This window comes from Megalobrama amblycephala, linkage group LG5 (genome assembly GCF_018812025.1).
Source record: "Megalobrama amblycephala isolate DHTTF-2021 linkage group LG5, ASM1881202v1, whole genome shotgun sequence".
Classification (NCBI taxonomy): Eukaryota; Metazoa; Chordata; class Actinopteri; order Cypriniformes; family Xenocyprididae; genus Megalobrama; species Megalobrama amblycephala.
Window position 1 is genome coordinate 7,021,577 of NC_063048.1, and position 14,330 is coordinate 7,035,906.

Here is a 14,330-nt window from a genome sequence, read left to right on the forward strand (position 1 = left end):
AAAGTTATTTCTATAAATTTAATAATCAAAAAATAACAAATGAATAAATGTGCTAGTGAATATAACCAAACCTATGGTGACTAACTACAGACCTGTTAAGGGTGATATTGATTTGACTGATTTCTGACTCCTCTTTTCTCATCTGTCAATCACAGGGACCTGTTGGGATGAAAGGAGAGAAGGGTGAAAGGGTAGGTGTCACTTTCATACACTTCATCACAGGAATGCCTCAGTACATTTAAAATATACTAACTCTAAATGCAATACTGAATAACACTCTACAGTTAAATGTATAATCAAGTGCTTTACATGTGCTTTAGTCAACACATCAAAATAAGCATGACTTTAAGGTAAAACTTTTCATTTGACATTATTACAAAGTGCACATTTTAAAAGTGCACTTAAGTGTGTTAAGAAACATGAAAGTGTACTCTGTTTAAAGGGTTAGTTCACCCCAAAATAAAAATTCTGTCATTAATTTCTCACCCTCATGCTGTTCCACACCTGTTCATCTTCGAAACACAAACGAAGATATTTTTGATTAAATCTGAGAGATGTCTGTCCCTCCATAGACTGCCTTTGCCTTAGACTAACTTTGACACTTCAAAAAGTTCATAAAGAGGTCGTAAAACTAATCCATATCAATCAAGTGGTTTAGTCCAAATGTTCTGGAGACACGATCGCTTTTTATGATGAACAGATTTAATTTACATTTTATTTGCATAGAAACCTTGAACAGTGAACATAAACAGATGCTCAACCGAATGCTCAAACGTGCTTCTTAACCAATGAGGTTCATTCTCGTGCGTTACGCAGCACGTCTGAGCTTCCGGAAGAGGTTTGTTCACAAGAGCACATTCAAGTCACTTACGAGCATTTCTTTTTCGCAAGCGACAACCAGAAACGCACTAACGTTGCCGCCGCAAAAATGCTTTTGCATGAGAGAGCACAACTCACATTTTCTTCATAAAATGTAAAAGTCACATTTGCTCTGTTTTCCAGGGAGATACGGCGTCACAGAATATGATGCGCTCTGTAGCAAGACAAGTTTGCGAACAGCTAGTCAGCAGTAAGCCGCCTCAGCGTTCTTTACGAATATGCCAATGGTTTTGTTCGTGTTACAAATGAAGATGTTTGATTTGCTTGTAGGACAAATGAGCAGAATCGATATGATGATGAACCAGATCCCTAGTAACTACAGGAGCAATAGCCCCGGTCCCACTGGTCCTCCAGGCCCACCTGGCAACCAGGGACCCCGTGGAGAGCCAGGTCAGACCGGACCCAATGGGTTCCCAGGAAATCCAGGTTTGCCAGGGTCTCCGGGAGAAAGAGGTACGCACTTACGTCACATTGGAAGACATCTTTTTAAAGATGACAAAATAAAGCATTCAGACTTTGGATTGGTGGATTAAAAAATTGAAAATTGACCAGAATATCATTGAGACTTGAGGGTGGAAAGCCACAAATCACTTAGCCATACCATAATAGCAACACCCTGACAACCACCCTAGCATTGTGGTGCCAAGGTTTGCACACGCAAACACCACTGACATTTTCTCCAAAAGTGTAAACAGCTTTGTTGTGCAAAGTAGATCATTGAATTTGAATTCAAATTATTATTTTTTTTCCAACTAAAATTAGCCTAAAAAAATGAAATAAATCTTTGATGCACATGATTGTAATAGATTGTCTACCATTTTTTCCTTAAAATCTTCCAGATGTATATACATTACTGCCAATTAGTCACATATGGTTTGCATTTTTTTGAATGCATTTACCCTTAACATCCTAGGATTGCCGGGAGAGAAGGGTGAAAGAGGAAGTCCAGGCATTGGCACTCGAGGACAGAGAGGATTACCTGGACCTCCTGGTATGTCTTCATGCAACCTAACGCCACCTCATTTTAACCGCTCCATTTCACTGCTAATTATATCCAGAGTTTGTGTGCACACTTGTCTTTTCAAGGCTTTCAGATACAGCCTATCCAAAACCTTCTGATTAATGGAACCAGTTCTAATGATCGTTAACGTGTATTTAACAACTGTGATTTCTATGTTGAGTAATTTCCATATCACAATGTTTATCATTCTGAGAGTATTTAGGCATGATAGATGAACATGATGATGAATCATTAAGAAATGAATGGTCAGTTATGCAACTGCTGGTATTAGTTTTTCCAAACGATCAGGAACAACTTTTTCCCCCTGGATTGTTAGGACAGGTTGGCTCAAAAGCGTGCTTCAAAACTGTGTTATGACAGTTGGGATTAAGAGAACTTTAAGAGTTTGAAAAGGACATCAGCAGAAAGTGTTTGCCACAGTGGGCTTGTAGCAAAATTAAGACGAATCATTTTTGAGTCTCAGATATAAAAATAATTCGGGTATTTCTCTGTCCTGTGCTGTTTATGTGTGCTCTTAGCCTCTTCACAGATCATAGGTAGAATTGAGAATCAGGGGCTGGATTCACAAACATTTTCTTAAGAGAGAATTTAAGAAATTTCTAAGTGCAGTTATTGAAAAAATCTTAAAGGCCTCAATATACTTGAGCGCAATTGAAAAACGAACTGGTGTGGCATCATTTCGAACAAAATCAGGCAAAAATGAACTTCGTTTGGAATTAGTTTCAGGAGCTTGAAACAGCTTGCCAAAGCGAACTTTCCGGAAAAATTGGCTCTGGCTGGTAAACACCTTTGAACTCCCATTGGTCCGTGGCAATGATGTAATAGGTGGGTGTGGCTCTGGTGCTCCGCCTTTAACATGGAAATTCTCTGGTTAATTTCTTCTGTTCAGCCCGTCGAGGTCAGACATCCGTGAGTAAAAACATGAACAATCTGGAGATCTGCTTAATAGTACAAATTAAAGGGTTAGTTCATCCAAAAATGAAATTTCTGTCATTAAATACCCAGTGTATTTAGTACCTTTCTGGACCTCAAAAGGTGCAATGACATTGCTGCCTCTGTGTGGATCAGATACCCTCGGATTTCATCAAAAATATCTTAATTTGTGTTCCAAAGACATGAGGTTGAGTACTTAATGACAGAAACTTCATTTTTGGGTGAACTAAAGTTGTAATGCATCGCAATGTTTTTTGCTGGTCACTTCTTTTTAAGCGAAGAGTGAAAAAGAGCTTTGCTGAGTGTATATTGGGGCCTTTTTTTTTTTGTTTGTTAAGAATAAAATGTCTGGCTTTGTTGTTGTCTGATTGTTTGGTAGTTCTTGCTGAAGACTTGCACTTCATTTTTTAATGCGTTGTGTATTTTAAATAGATACAGAGCCACTGTCATGACAATCAGCACACTTATTTCCTGTTGGCTTATTTCGTGAATCTATAGTCAAAGATTCATTATTACTGTTCAGTTAAAATCTGAAATGATCTCATAAATTGACTGGTAGTGAATCCAATGAGAATTGGCCCATGCAGAATTTCTAACAATAATAATCAGCAACCTGATAAACACACAAGCCTGGAAATAATTTCAGTAAACAAGGCTTTCGTTATCATAAGAAGCAAAGCTGGCCAAAATGGTAGTTTCCATGCTGAGCAATGATCAGAAAGTGATCCAGTTATTATTAGAGGGAATTTGTACTGACATGTTTGGCGTTTTGAGCTCAGTCACTCTCGATACAGTCATCCCAGTGCAACACAAAGGCTCTGAATGAATTATTGGCTCCATGGTAACTACAACAACACTACACTCTCTCCGGGGGACGCGTTTAATTGCTATCCAGCATTTGCAGGAGCGATCCTCTCGGAGAAAACTCTAAAGAAGTGGAAACGTCTCCCTCGTGGAAACAGTGCCAAGAGCTCTCTGTGAATGAAATACACAGCCTTCATATACGTACAGTAGGAGGAAGCTTGCGGTGACTCACTGTTTGTAGTTTGACTTGTGTTTTCTGTGGAGGCTTTATTGGCAACACATGTGCTGACATCAGAGTGCACAAGAGCGAGAGTCAAGGGACAGCATTCCAGTTCGGTTTATACCGTCTAGACAGAAAAGGGATGGGGGGGCAGAACTTACCCCTTCTTCCTTTTAATTAAGCAGTCAAAATATTTAAATTACAGTACTTGAAATCAGTTTTCCCCTTCCACATCCAGCGAAAACCTAGAGGCGAAGTAAAGGACACTTTTTTACACCTCCTCTGCCTGCTTTTTTCCAGGGCCACCAGGGCAGTCTCAGGTTGGGCCCCCTGGTCCCTCAGGCTCAGCTGGGCCCCGTGGCCCACCAGGGCGGCAGGGTGGGCCTGGAGTCGGAGGACCACCTGGACCTCCAGGATACTGTGACTCCTCCCAGTGTATCGGCATGCCTTACAATGGACAAGGTTACCCAGGTAAGCACAGTACGCTTGATTGGAAAGCTCTGTTCCAAAACCTAGTGAGCTCTTGTCAAGGTGTGTTTACCTTCTGAACGAAACGAAACTCACAACTGACTTGTGATTTGAACTGCCTTCATAGGCAATGACACAAATAGCATTGCTTCCATTGGAATTTAACATTAGCATGTTGCAACACTACTCTAATAAGCATTTGTAATATAAAGTATACAAAAATATTGGGTAAAACAGTAAACACAAACCAAATTTTTTTGTTAGCATTTACTTTTCATTTTGCTGAAATATTGGGTAAGACGGGAGAGATATCCCCCTTAATGTCCCCCTGAAATCAAAGTTTTTTAGCTTTTAGTATGTTAGCCTTAAGGTTATGAATAAGCTGGTGTGTTCCAATACAATGACAAAATTCACATTTAGGAGATATAAGCATTCCGCTAAAATGAATCACGGATTTTCATGACATCACCGTGCACTCATCAAATCTTCTGTCCAATCAAATGCTCTCTAGATTCTGAAGTCCCGCCCCCTCCTACATTATAAACAGACACTGAAGCTGAGGCTGAAATCGGTCATTTGTTCACACATTTACTAGTTTCTGTATGGTGAATGGCACATTGTGCACCATATAGAGTATAGGGAACAATTCAGACTAACGATTCAGTGTAAATATGCTTTCCATTGATGCGAATGAAGCCCATTTTTGTGTTAGATTCACGTAAGCAAAGTCTGCTCCAGTCCAGAAACACGAGAGCACAGATATCCTGATATGATATCCTTGAGTCGGCACGGACCACAAAACGAATTGGACCCATTTGAATTCTACACAGAATTAGGAGGAAAAACTGTTCGAGATTAGAAGGAAACTGAGGCTTTACCAAGCTCAACAGCTCTGGTCAAGCTGTGATATAAACAAAACGCTATTGGCTATTTTAAAAAAGGAGCGGGGCTGTTCGACATGTCCCGCCCTGTCTTCCTGTTTTAGTGGAAATTACATCAGCACATTGAATAATGCTGTGTGTTCCAAGACACTTCAGTGGACTTTTAAGAACAATGTGCAAATTGTAATATATTTACATATACAGTAACTAGTTATTAAGGGAAATAAATGGAAACATTTGCTAATTTTGTTCTCATAGCGCAGAATGTAAAATTATTCAGAGGCCATACTAAATTAACTATTGTATTTCAAATTGTGTTTTGACAATTGAGTTGAATAATTGAAAAACCAATGACAGACAAAGCAGAATCCCAGTAAAAGAGATTCATCTGAAATGTACATTTATTATATGACTTATATATAAGCATATGAATATATACATATTTAATTGCCCATATTTTAATTGAAGATATAGCAACACTCTGAAAACATAGAAACTTTACCAAAACATAGAAACCTGAATTAAACTTTTCATTTAGCTGAAAACTGAAACCGAAAATAATGTTTCTTTAATAATCAATTAACTAATCACATTTATTTAATAATAAACATTTAAATACAAATATATAAACTTTTAAATTGCACATTAGGCATCTTTTTTATTTTTAAAATTATATAATTATGTTTCTATTCAAATTCATTTCTTTTAAATTTAAATAGTGGCTGTAATAAAAACTTGTTTTCATAAAACATTTATTCAAACATACATCAGATAATGAAGACAACAGGTTAAGTTTAACATAATGAATATGTAATATGAGAGCATCAAACATGAATTCTGTTATATTTAAAACTTAAGACTTTGTTTCATATCAAAAATAACAAAGCACAAAACTCACTACAATTTATTGGATTGGTTCTTACATCTGTCAAAACGTGCCATCAGACAAGCTCTAATTAAACGTCACCATTTCACTCGATGATTTTGAAACAGAATTGTTTCGGATGAAACTGAAAATTCATTTTGAGTTGTTGAAATTTCAGTGCATTGAGAACAGCAAAGGTGTCTGAAATGAATAATTGAAAATAACCCCATGAATTACCCCAAGTATTACATTCAAAAAAATAACACTAGTGACAACATGCCATTTCTGTCCCATCTCACCCCAAAGGTCTAATTTTATGACTTCATAAATCCACAAATAGACACAAAAACATTGATATTCAACATAATGCATTTTCACAGATCACCATTTTCCATAGACACAAAATTAGATCATTTAACCTAATGAGGTTAAAGGATTAGTTCACTTTCAAAAAAATGTTTCCTGATAATTTACTCGCCCCCATGTCATCCAAGATGTTCATGTCTTTCTCTCTTCAGTCGAGAAGAAATGAAGGTTTTTGATGAAAACATTCCAGGATTATTCTCCTTATAGTGGACTTCAATGGACTCCAAACGGTTGAAGGTCAAAATTACAGTTTCAGTGCAGCTTCAAAGGGCTTTAAACAATACCAGACGAGGAATAAGGGTCTTATCTAGAGAAACCATCAGTCATTTAAAAAAAAAAAATGTAAATGTATATTCTTTATATAAACAAATGATCGCCTTGCACGTGCTTCCGCCAAAACCGCACTTCCGTATTCTTCAAAAATCTTACGCTGTATGTCCTACATCTTCCCTATTCTATTTAAAGAAAAAAATGGAACTGGTGCCGTGTTCGTTACGTAAATCGAATAGGGAAGGCGTAGGACATACAGCGTAAGCTTTTTGAAGAATATGGAAAGCGGAAGCACGTACAAGGCGATCATTTGTGTTTATAAAGCATACAGTTGTATTTGTTTTAGAAAATGACCGATCATTTCTCTAGATAAGACCCTTATTCCTCGTCTGGTATTGTTTAAAGCTCTTTGAAGCTGCACTGAAACTGTCATTTTGACCTTCAACCGTCTGGAGGCCATTCAAGTCCACTATAAGGAGAATAATCCTGGAATGTTTCCCTCAAAAACCTTCATTTCTTTTCGACTGACGAAAGAAAGACATGAACATCTTGGATGACATGGGGGCGAGTAAATTATCAGGAAATTTTATTTGAAAGTGAACTAATCCTTTAATAGGTGCAGGTCCACCATTCAGATGACTGCGGTAACCTCGGGATAAACATAGAGACTAATATTAGCGTAGATGCTAACGATGTAACAAGTACATCGCATGTTATAGGAAGTGTTCCCAGTTCCAGCTGACCTAATTTATGCAGATAAAGTAATACTGTGTTTTGTGTAAGCCGGGTTAAAGAGGTGTGTTTTTAGTCTAGATTTAAACTGACAAAGTGTGTCTGCTTCCCAAACAAGGCTAGGATAACTGTTCCAGAGTTTGGGTGCTTATAATTTGTTAATATTCAGATGAAATGACAAAATTAAGAAGAGCATAACGCAGCTCACTGGGGTTTGGAACAGAGCTCGAGAGTAAGCGACTAATGATATGATTGCTATGTGTTTGCTTATAACAATATAGCTAATCAATAAAGAACTGCATGTTAAGCTTTTGTTTTTTTTACACTTGAAGGTAGTTGTTTTGCCACTGAGGTGAACTAACCCAATCTTTAACCCATTTCAGGTTATGCGTAGTATGCTATCTAGACTGCCTGATCCCTTACCTGACGCGTCAGAGAGATTAGCACTCACTCACGAGCTAATAAGGATAACCACCATGGATATGATTGCTGAATATTTGCTGGCCAACTCTAAAAAAAACAAAAAAAACAAACAAAAAAAACCAATCAAACCAAAGAAAGGACTGGACTGCCACTAACACCAGCTGAGCGCTACTATATCATACTGGAGCCAGTGATGGTTACGTACCCGTGGCCTGTTTGCATCTAGAGCAGCAAGAGAGAGCTTCGTTTTGCTGAGGACGCATGTGAAACTACTAACATTGAGCGTTTATGTTAACAGTGTTCAACAGCGGTTGCTCTTTATGAGGGTAAAATGACTGTAAATAAACTAATTGTGCCTTGTAAATGTTAATCGATGACACAGTGGGCTAAAGTTAACAGCAGTCATCAAGCTTGCACCTGACAACTTGCTTCTTGCTGACCGCTGACGTTTCATTTTTTACCTTTGATGATACGTGCAGGCAACGCTCAGGTTACAAATGTAGTGTGTGCCATTAGTATATGCAACCATGAAGTTTTTGTTTTTATATTGTGATTTATAGAATTGTATGATACCTCACAGAGATCAGCAAATTTCCACAAATGCATTCTTTTTATACATTGTATGTTAGAGTAGTTATAGTATAGAAGAAAAAATCCAACGCAAAGTTGTGGACAACTGCCGAATGGGTTTAGTGTTTGGTTAATATAGAAGCTTTTTATATATATATATATAATTTTGTTTTTATTATTATTATTGTTAACACTATGTATAAATGAAGAGTTGAAATGACATGTTGGAACCCAAAAGCACATGCTCAGCTGGCCAAATAATATTTCCAAGCAGGCCCCTACCAGCCAGAACCTGAAACCTACGTAGTGCCCATTCCAGCCCAGCCGTCGGAAGATATCGAGACTCAGTCACCAGGTTTACGAAACCAGCGTGGAAAAAGATCGCTATCAAGACAGGAAGCCGAAAGAATAGAAACATAAAGTGAAAGTGTATCTTCTGTACTGTCAAAAACTGCATTTAAATCCAGATCATTTAACACAGAGGCTCTCATTTCCTCGTAAGAAACCTGTGTGCTTGCCGACGGTTCAACAATGTGTCTTTGCTTGTAACATAACTGCATTTTGTATTTGTTCGGTAAAATGTCCTATAAACTTGCACATTGGAAAGTTTGCAAAGTGTAAACGTGCTTGCTGCGGTGCAATGTGTTGTTCTTTATCTCTCTCTCAAGGAAAATGGCAAACGGTTCAACTTCCCTTGATTCTTAAACCTGGCTTTTGTTTTGTTATCCTAAACCGAATATTTATCTGTTGTATACCAACTCACTCCACAAGAGGAATTGCATGCCTGTGTTGTATATTTAGTAAGGACGTTTACAATCAGAATATAGTTGTTTTTTTCCAGTGATATCAGTTGAAATGCAGTTGGAATTTGTTGCAAGTCTATGGACATAGAATGGCTTTTTTTCATGTCTGAATTGCACATTGTGAATTCCACAGCCTTATTTTCTTATTTATTTCTGAATCAGAAGAGGCATTTTTCAATAAAACTACTGAAAATGTTTAATTGTTGTTGTGATTTGTTCTCTCATTTTTAGATTGCATTTAAAAAAAAAAGGAATTCACTTCCTGAGTTTGAATTGAGGTAGCAAAGGGGATGTAGAAATGTGAATTAAAATGGAATGAAATTCAAGGTAACAGCTGAAAGTGTAACTTTCAATAATCCAATTCATTTTTACACATGAAATATAAAAGTCTTTGCAGAGACAATATGATTTTAACAATTAATGTTTCAATTCACTTTGCCATGGACATATAGTCTGATGCATATTAATGATGAATATTCATGTCCAAGATCAGAAGTTCTGTGTGCATGTCAGTATAACGGGGATGTTATATGGTAAAGTCCTAAAAATAAATGATATATATTGGTATCTGGTTCCATGAACCTTTAACATGTAACCTTTCTGTTGAACCAAATGTGGTCACACTTTATATTAGGTGTCTTTAACTACTATGTACTTACATTAAAAAAAGAAGTACAATGTTCATATTGTATTGCAAAACACTTTTGCTGCTATTGAGGTGGGATACGGGTAAGATCAGGGACCGGTTTGGTTGTATGAGTAGGTTTAAGGGTGGGTTATGGTGTAAGGGATGGGTCAACAGTGTAATTATAGATGTAACTACAGAAATTAATTACAGCTGTAATTTCATGCAGGTGTTTTTTAAAACATAAATATAAATATTACTCACCCTCATGTCGTCCCACATCCGTAAGACCTTCAATCGTCTTCCGAACACAAATTAAGATATTTTGATGAAATCCAATGGCTCAGTGAGGCCTCTATTGACAGCAAGATAATCAACACTTTCAGATGCCCAGAAAGCTACAAAAGACGTATTTAAAACAGTTCATATGAGTACAGTGGTTTAACCTTAATGTTATGAAGCGACGAAAATACTTTTTGTGTGCCAAAAAAACAAAATAACGACTTTTTTCAACAATATCTAGTGATGGGCGATTTCAAAACACTGCGTCATAAAGCTTTGAAGCCGTGATTTCAGTAAACAAGGCTTCATTACATCCTAAGTGTTTTGAAATTTCAATGGTTCATCACTGGGGGGCGTGACTTTGGCAGTTTGATTAGCGCTCCGAACCACTGATTCAAAACAAATGATTCGTAAAGCTTCGAAGCTTCATGAAGCAGTGTTTTGAAATCGCCCATCACTAGATATTGTTGAATAAAGTCGTTATTTTGTTTTTTTGGCACACAAAAAGTATTCTCGTCGCTTTATAACATTAAGGTTGAAGCACTGTAGTCACATGAACTGTTTTAAATATGTTTTTAGTAGCTTTCTGGGCATTTGAAAGTGTTCATTATCTTGCGGGCAATGGAGGCCTCACTGAGCCATCGGATTTTATCAAAAAATATCTTAATTTGTGTTTTGAAGATGAACGAAGGTCTTGGAACGACATGAGGGTGAGTAATTAATGACAGAATTTTCATTTTTGGGTGAACTAACCCTTTAATATAAAATGGGACCAAAAGTTTTTTACAGTGGAAAAAGTTCAAATTATTAAAATGTTTTTTAAATTGAGAAAAAAATGTGTGTGGGGGGTGGGGTTGTTTTCATTGTTCACTGAAAAGTTTTATGGGGCACCAAAAATGATTATTCTCTGGCACTGCTGTGAAAATACCCTTTTGGAACCATCATTTTTAATCAATGTAACCCTAAAATGGTAACATCTAAATGAACTACTGTTATTCAATTTATTAACATAATTGAATCCATCTAAATATATTAGTGTATAAAGACTAAATTACTTTTCTATGGGTTAAATCAGGTAGAAGTAGCTCTTTAAGCTAACAGTTGCAAGTTGCCACTTTTTACAGTGTAATAAAGCACTTCAGGCGACCTCTATAAAGCAGGGGATCTTGTATTTCCAAAGAAAACAATAATGTAGAGGAGTTCAGATGTTCTTGTAAATGCCAAAGAGGTTCATTAAGTTAAGTTTTGTTCTGCTACATTAAAACCGCAAGTAATCATTGTAAGTAATCACCGTTTGTGCTCTGAGATTGATTTGACACATTAAAGGCTCATTGTCATGACACATCTGAACTGCTCGTCTATTTCAGTGGACCTCAAAACATTCGATCAAGGGAAGGGAACATTGAGGAGATCTGAATAAATGAAAAGAGGGAGCAACTTGCCAAAAGTCTGGAATGCTGGATTATATAACTCTCCGTTTCCAATACTACACTTGCACGACACTGCCATCAAATTTGAACTCTCTGATGCTGTTGTCCACTACAGGGGCAAACATTTTCAAGCCATTTTTAACCATTTAGGCTAAAAAGTTACATCCAAACCACCATGGGTGACCCATACTGTCCTCGTTTTTTATTTCTTACAACACAAATTCAACATGAAAGTGGTGTTGAGAAACACTCAAAGAAAAAGGAATGATTTACAACAGCCATTAGTCACTGAAAAGCCTCTTGTCAAGTGCCAGTCCACCTTATTTTTAACGTAACAGCGTCCATTTGTAAATTTAATGAGTCTGGCTTCTGGTGTCATACACTTCCAGTTATTTTTAAATGTACAAAACAGCTTGTTATTCTACTTGCAAACTGGTATTTCTTACCATATTATTTGAATGTATTGTCGGAATTATAAACACACTTGTTTTTAGCGTGAGCATTTTTATAAGGTTTTTGAGGAAAACATTCCAGGATTTTAGTGGACTTCAATGGCAACCAACCAGTTGAAGGTCCAAATTGCAGTTTCAATTTAGCTTCTAAAGGCTCTACATGATCCCAGCCAAGGAATAAGGGTATTATCTAGTGAAACAATCAGTCATTTTCTAAAAATAATTTAAAAAAAATAACCACTTTTTAACAAATGCTCATCTTGCACTAGCTCTGTGATGTGCCACGCATTATGTAATCACGTTGGAAAGGTCACGCGTGACGTAAACAGAAGTGCTGAACAAGTGTCTACATAGCGAACGTGCAAAGACTAAGTCAAACGCCCTTTACAAACAAAGGTAAAACAACTATGTTGGACGATTTTGAAGTTGGAGAAAATGAGATGGAGTTTTTCACCCTACCGCGGTACTTCTGTCTACGTCACATGTGACCTTTCCAACATGATTATGTAATGTGTGGCGCATCACAGAGCAGTGCAAGATGAGCATTTGTGGTTAAAAAATATACATTTTTTAATTTTTTCAGAAATGACGATTGTTTTGCTAGATAAGACCCTTATTCCTCGTCTGGGATCACGTAGAGCCCTTTGAAGCTGAAGTGAAACTGCAATATGGACCTTCAAACCCATTGGTTGCCATTGAAGTCTACTAAAATCCTGGAATGTTTTCCTCAAAAACCTTCATTTCTTTTTGACTGAAGAAAAAAGACATAAACAACATGGGGCTGAGTAAATTATCAGGAAATTTTAATTCTGAAGTGAACTAATCCTTAAAAAGGAAGGCCTAAAAAAGCCATCTTTTCCTGAGAATTAAACCACACCTCTTTCACAATGAACATTTATTCGTAAAATTTTTGAGCCGAAACTCTAGCTACTCAGTTTGTTGGCTTGTTCTGAAGTCCCCCAAGGGGTCTCCTGTTTTAATGGTGTTTCCTTGAATACATGTGCTCTCAATTAGAGCTGATTGTTTTATGTGGGCTGTTTTTCTCCATCTATACGGAAAAAAAAATCCTTTAAATGCGTTAGCCACAAACGCTCTATACCTCTGTGCATTTCCTCAACCCTTTCATCTTTCTCAAAGGAAAGCGGAGAACTTTGATCGTTTCACCTACTACTTTTTTTTGTTGTTGTTCTGTCTAACTCAAAAAAGAAACAGAGTGCATCACATTAGTATGTAATTACAATACTTTCGAAGCCCAGATAGGAAATGTTTAGTTGCTCAGGAGATTATGTCATAGAAGATGATTATCAAATCAATTTTTCAATTTACTACACCACGGTTTATGCATCCACACTATAGTGCCATAGACCCCATAATTGTGCATTTAAGTTTCAGGGTAATTGCAGGTTTTGTGTTCAAATACAGAACAAGAAGCCTGTGTAACATGCCTTTAGGTTAATTATCTAGTATAAATAGCAGGCTGATCGGTCCTTTACATGCAATCTGCTAGCAATCACATTATTTACCGCAACTGCACAAGCTGATTGGCCTTGCTGATTCTGCAGCCAATGAGATTGCTTGCTCAACATTTAAATAGTCTGGTTCAGTGTTCACAGGTCGAATGGCCTGCTCTCAGAGTTCCTCTGAAGCCCTCCACCTCCCCAGCTCCACCTGCCTAGATCTGCTACGATTAATGTATGTCTATATACATCTCACATGCTCACAGCAGCGTGTCTGTGTATCTGTCCATACTTGCTCTGCAGCAGCAGCAGTGTGTGTAGCAGATCATTAACTCTCTCTTATCCATTAACATTCTAGAACTATTCTGAGACTTGCCATGATTGAACTATGTGTAATTAGCAGCAGTGATGGACACAGTAACAAAGTATTTTTACTTTGTATTGAAGTAGGCCTACATTTTTCAAGGTATCTGTACTTCTTCAGAGTATTTTTTTAAATATATTTTGGGAGACTTTCACTTTTACGTCCCAAACATTCCAAAGCAAAAGACTGTGCTTTTTACTTCACTACATTTCATAAAACATGTCGTTCCTTGTTATTTTGAACTGCAGAAGAGCTGATTCTCTTCAATTTACCTCTTAAATTGGTTCACATATTGCACTGAACGATTCATTCACTCTCATGAGAATACGTGTGTATTTTTATGTTTAGTGTGGTTCTACCACACGTACATTTACTTACGTTTTTATAACATTTTTTACGTAAAAATACTTGCGTATTAGCAGCTAAAAAAACGTAAATCATCTAATGTAAAGTGTGAATGTATATGAATTCCCATGTATTAATAT

The 14,330-nt window shown here is 37.0% G+C and overlaps 1 protein-coding gene across 5 annotated transcripts in view; it reads left to right on the forward strand.

Moving 5' to 3' along the window:
- Positions 1 to 9,435, forward strand: part of col12a1a (collagen, type XII, alpha 1a) — a 99,883-nt gene extending 90,448 nt beyond the window's left edge. For 3 of the 5 annotated variants that reach the window (XM_048190528.1, XM_048190531.1, XM_048190532.1), the window contains 6 exons: positions 156 to 191; positions 1,003 to 1,069; positions 1,150 to 1,332; positions 1,793 to 1,870; positions 4,158 to 4,328; positions 8,704 to 9,435. In XM_048190528.1, coding sequence (XP_048046485.1) covers positions 156 to 191; positions 1,003 to 1,069; positions 1,150 to 1,332; positions 1,793 to 1,870; positions 4,158 to 4,328; positions 8,704 to 8,852 — 684 coding nt within the window. In that variant the 3' untranslated portion in view covers positions 8,853 to 9,435. Of the gene's footprint in view, positions 1 to 155; positions 192 to 1,002; positions 1,070 to 1,149; positions 1,333 to 1,792; positions 1,871 to 4,157; positions 4,329 to 7,822 lie in introns of all 5 variants that reach the window. The other 2 variants (XM_048190529.1, XM_048190530.1) reach the window with 2 other exon arrangements.
- Positions 9,436 to 14,330: the final 4,895 nt, after the last annotated feature.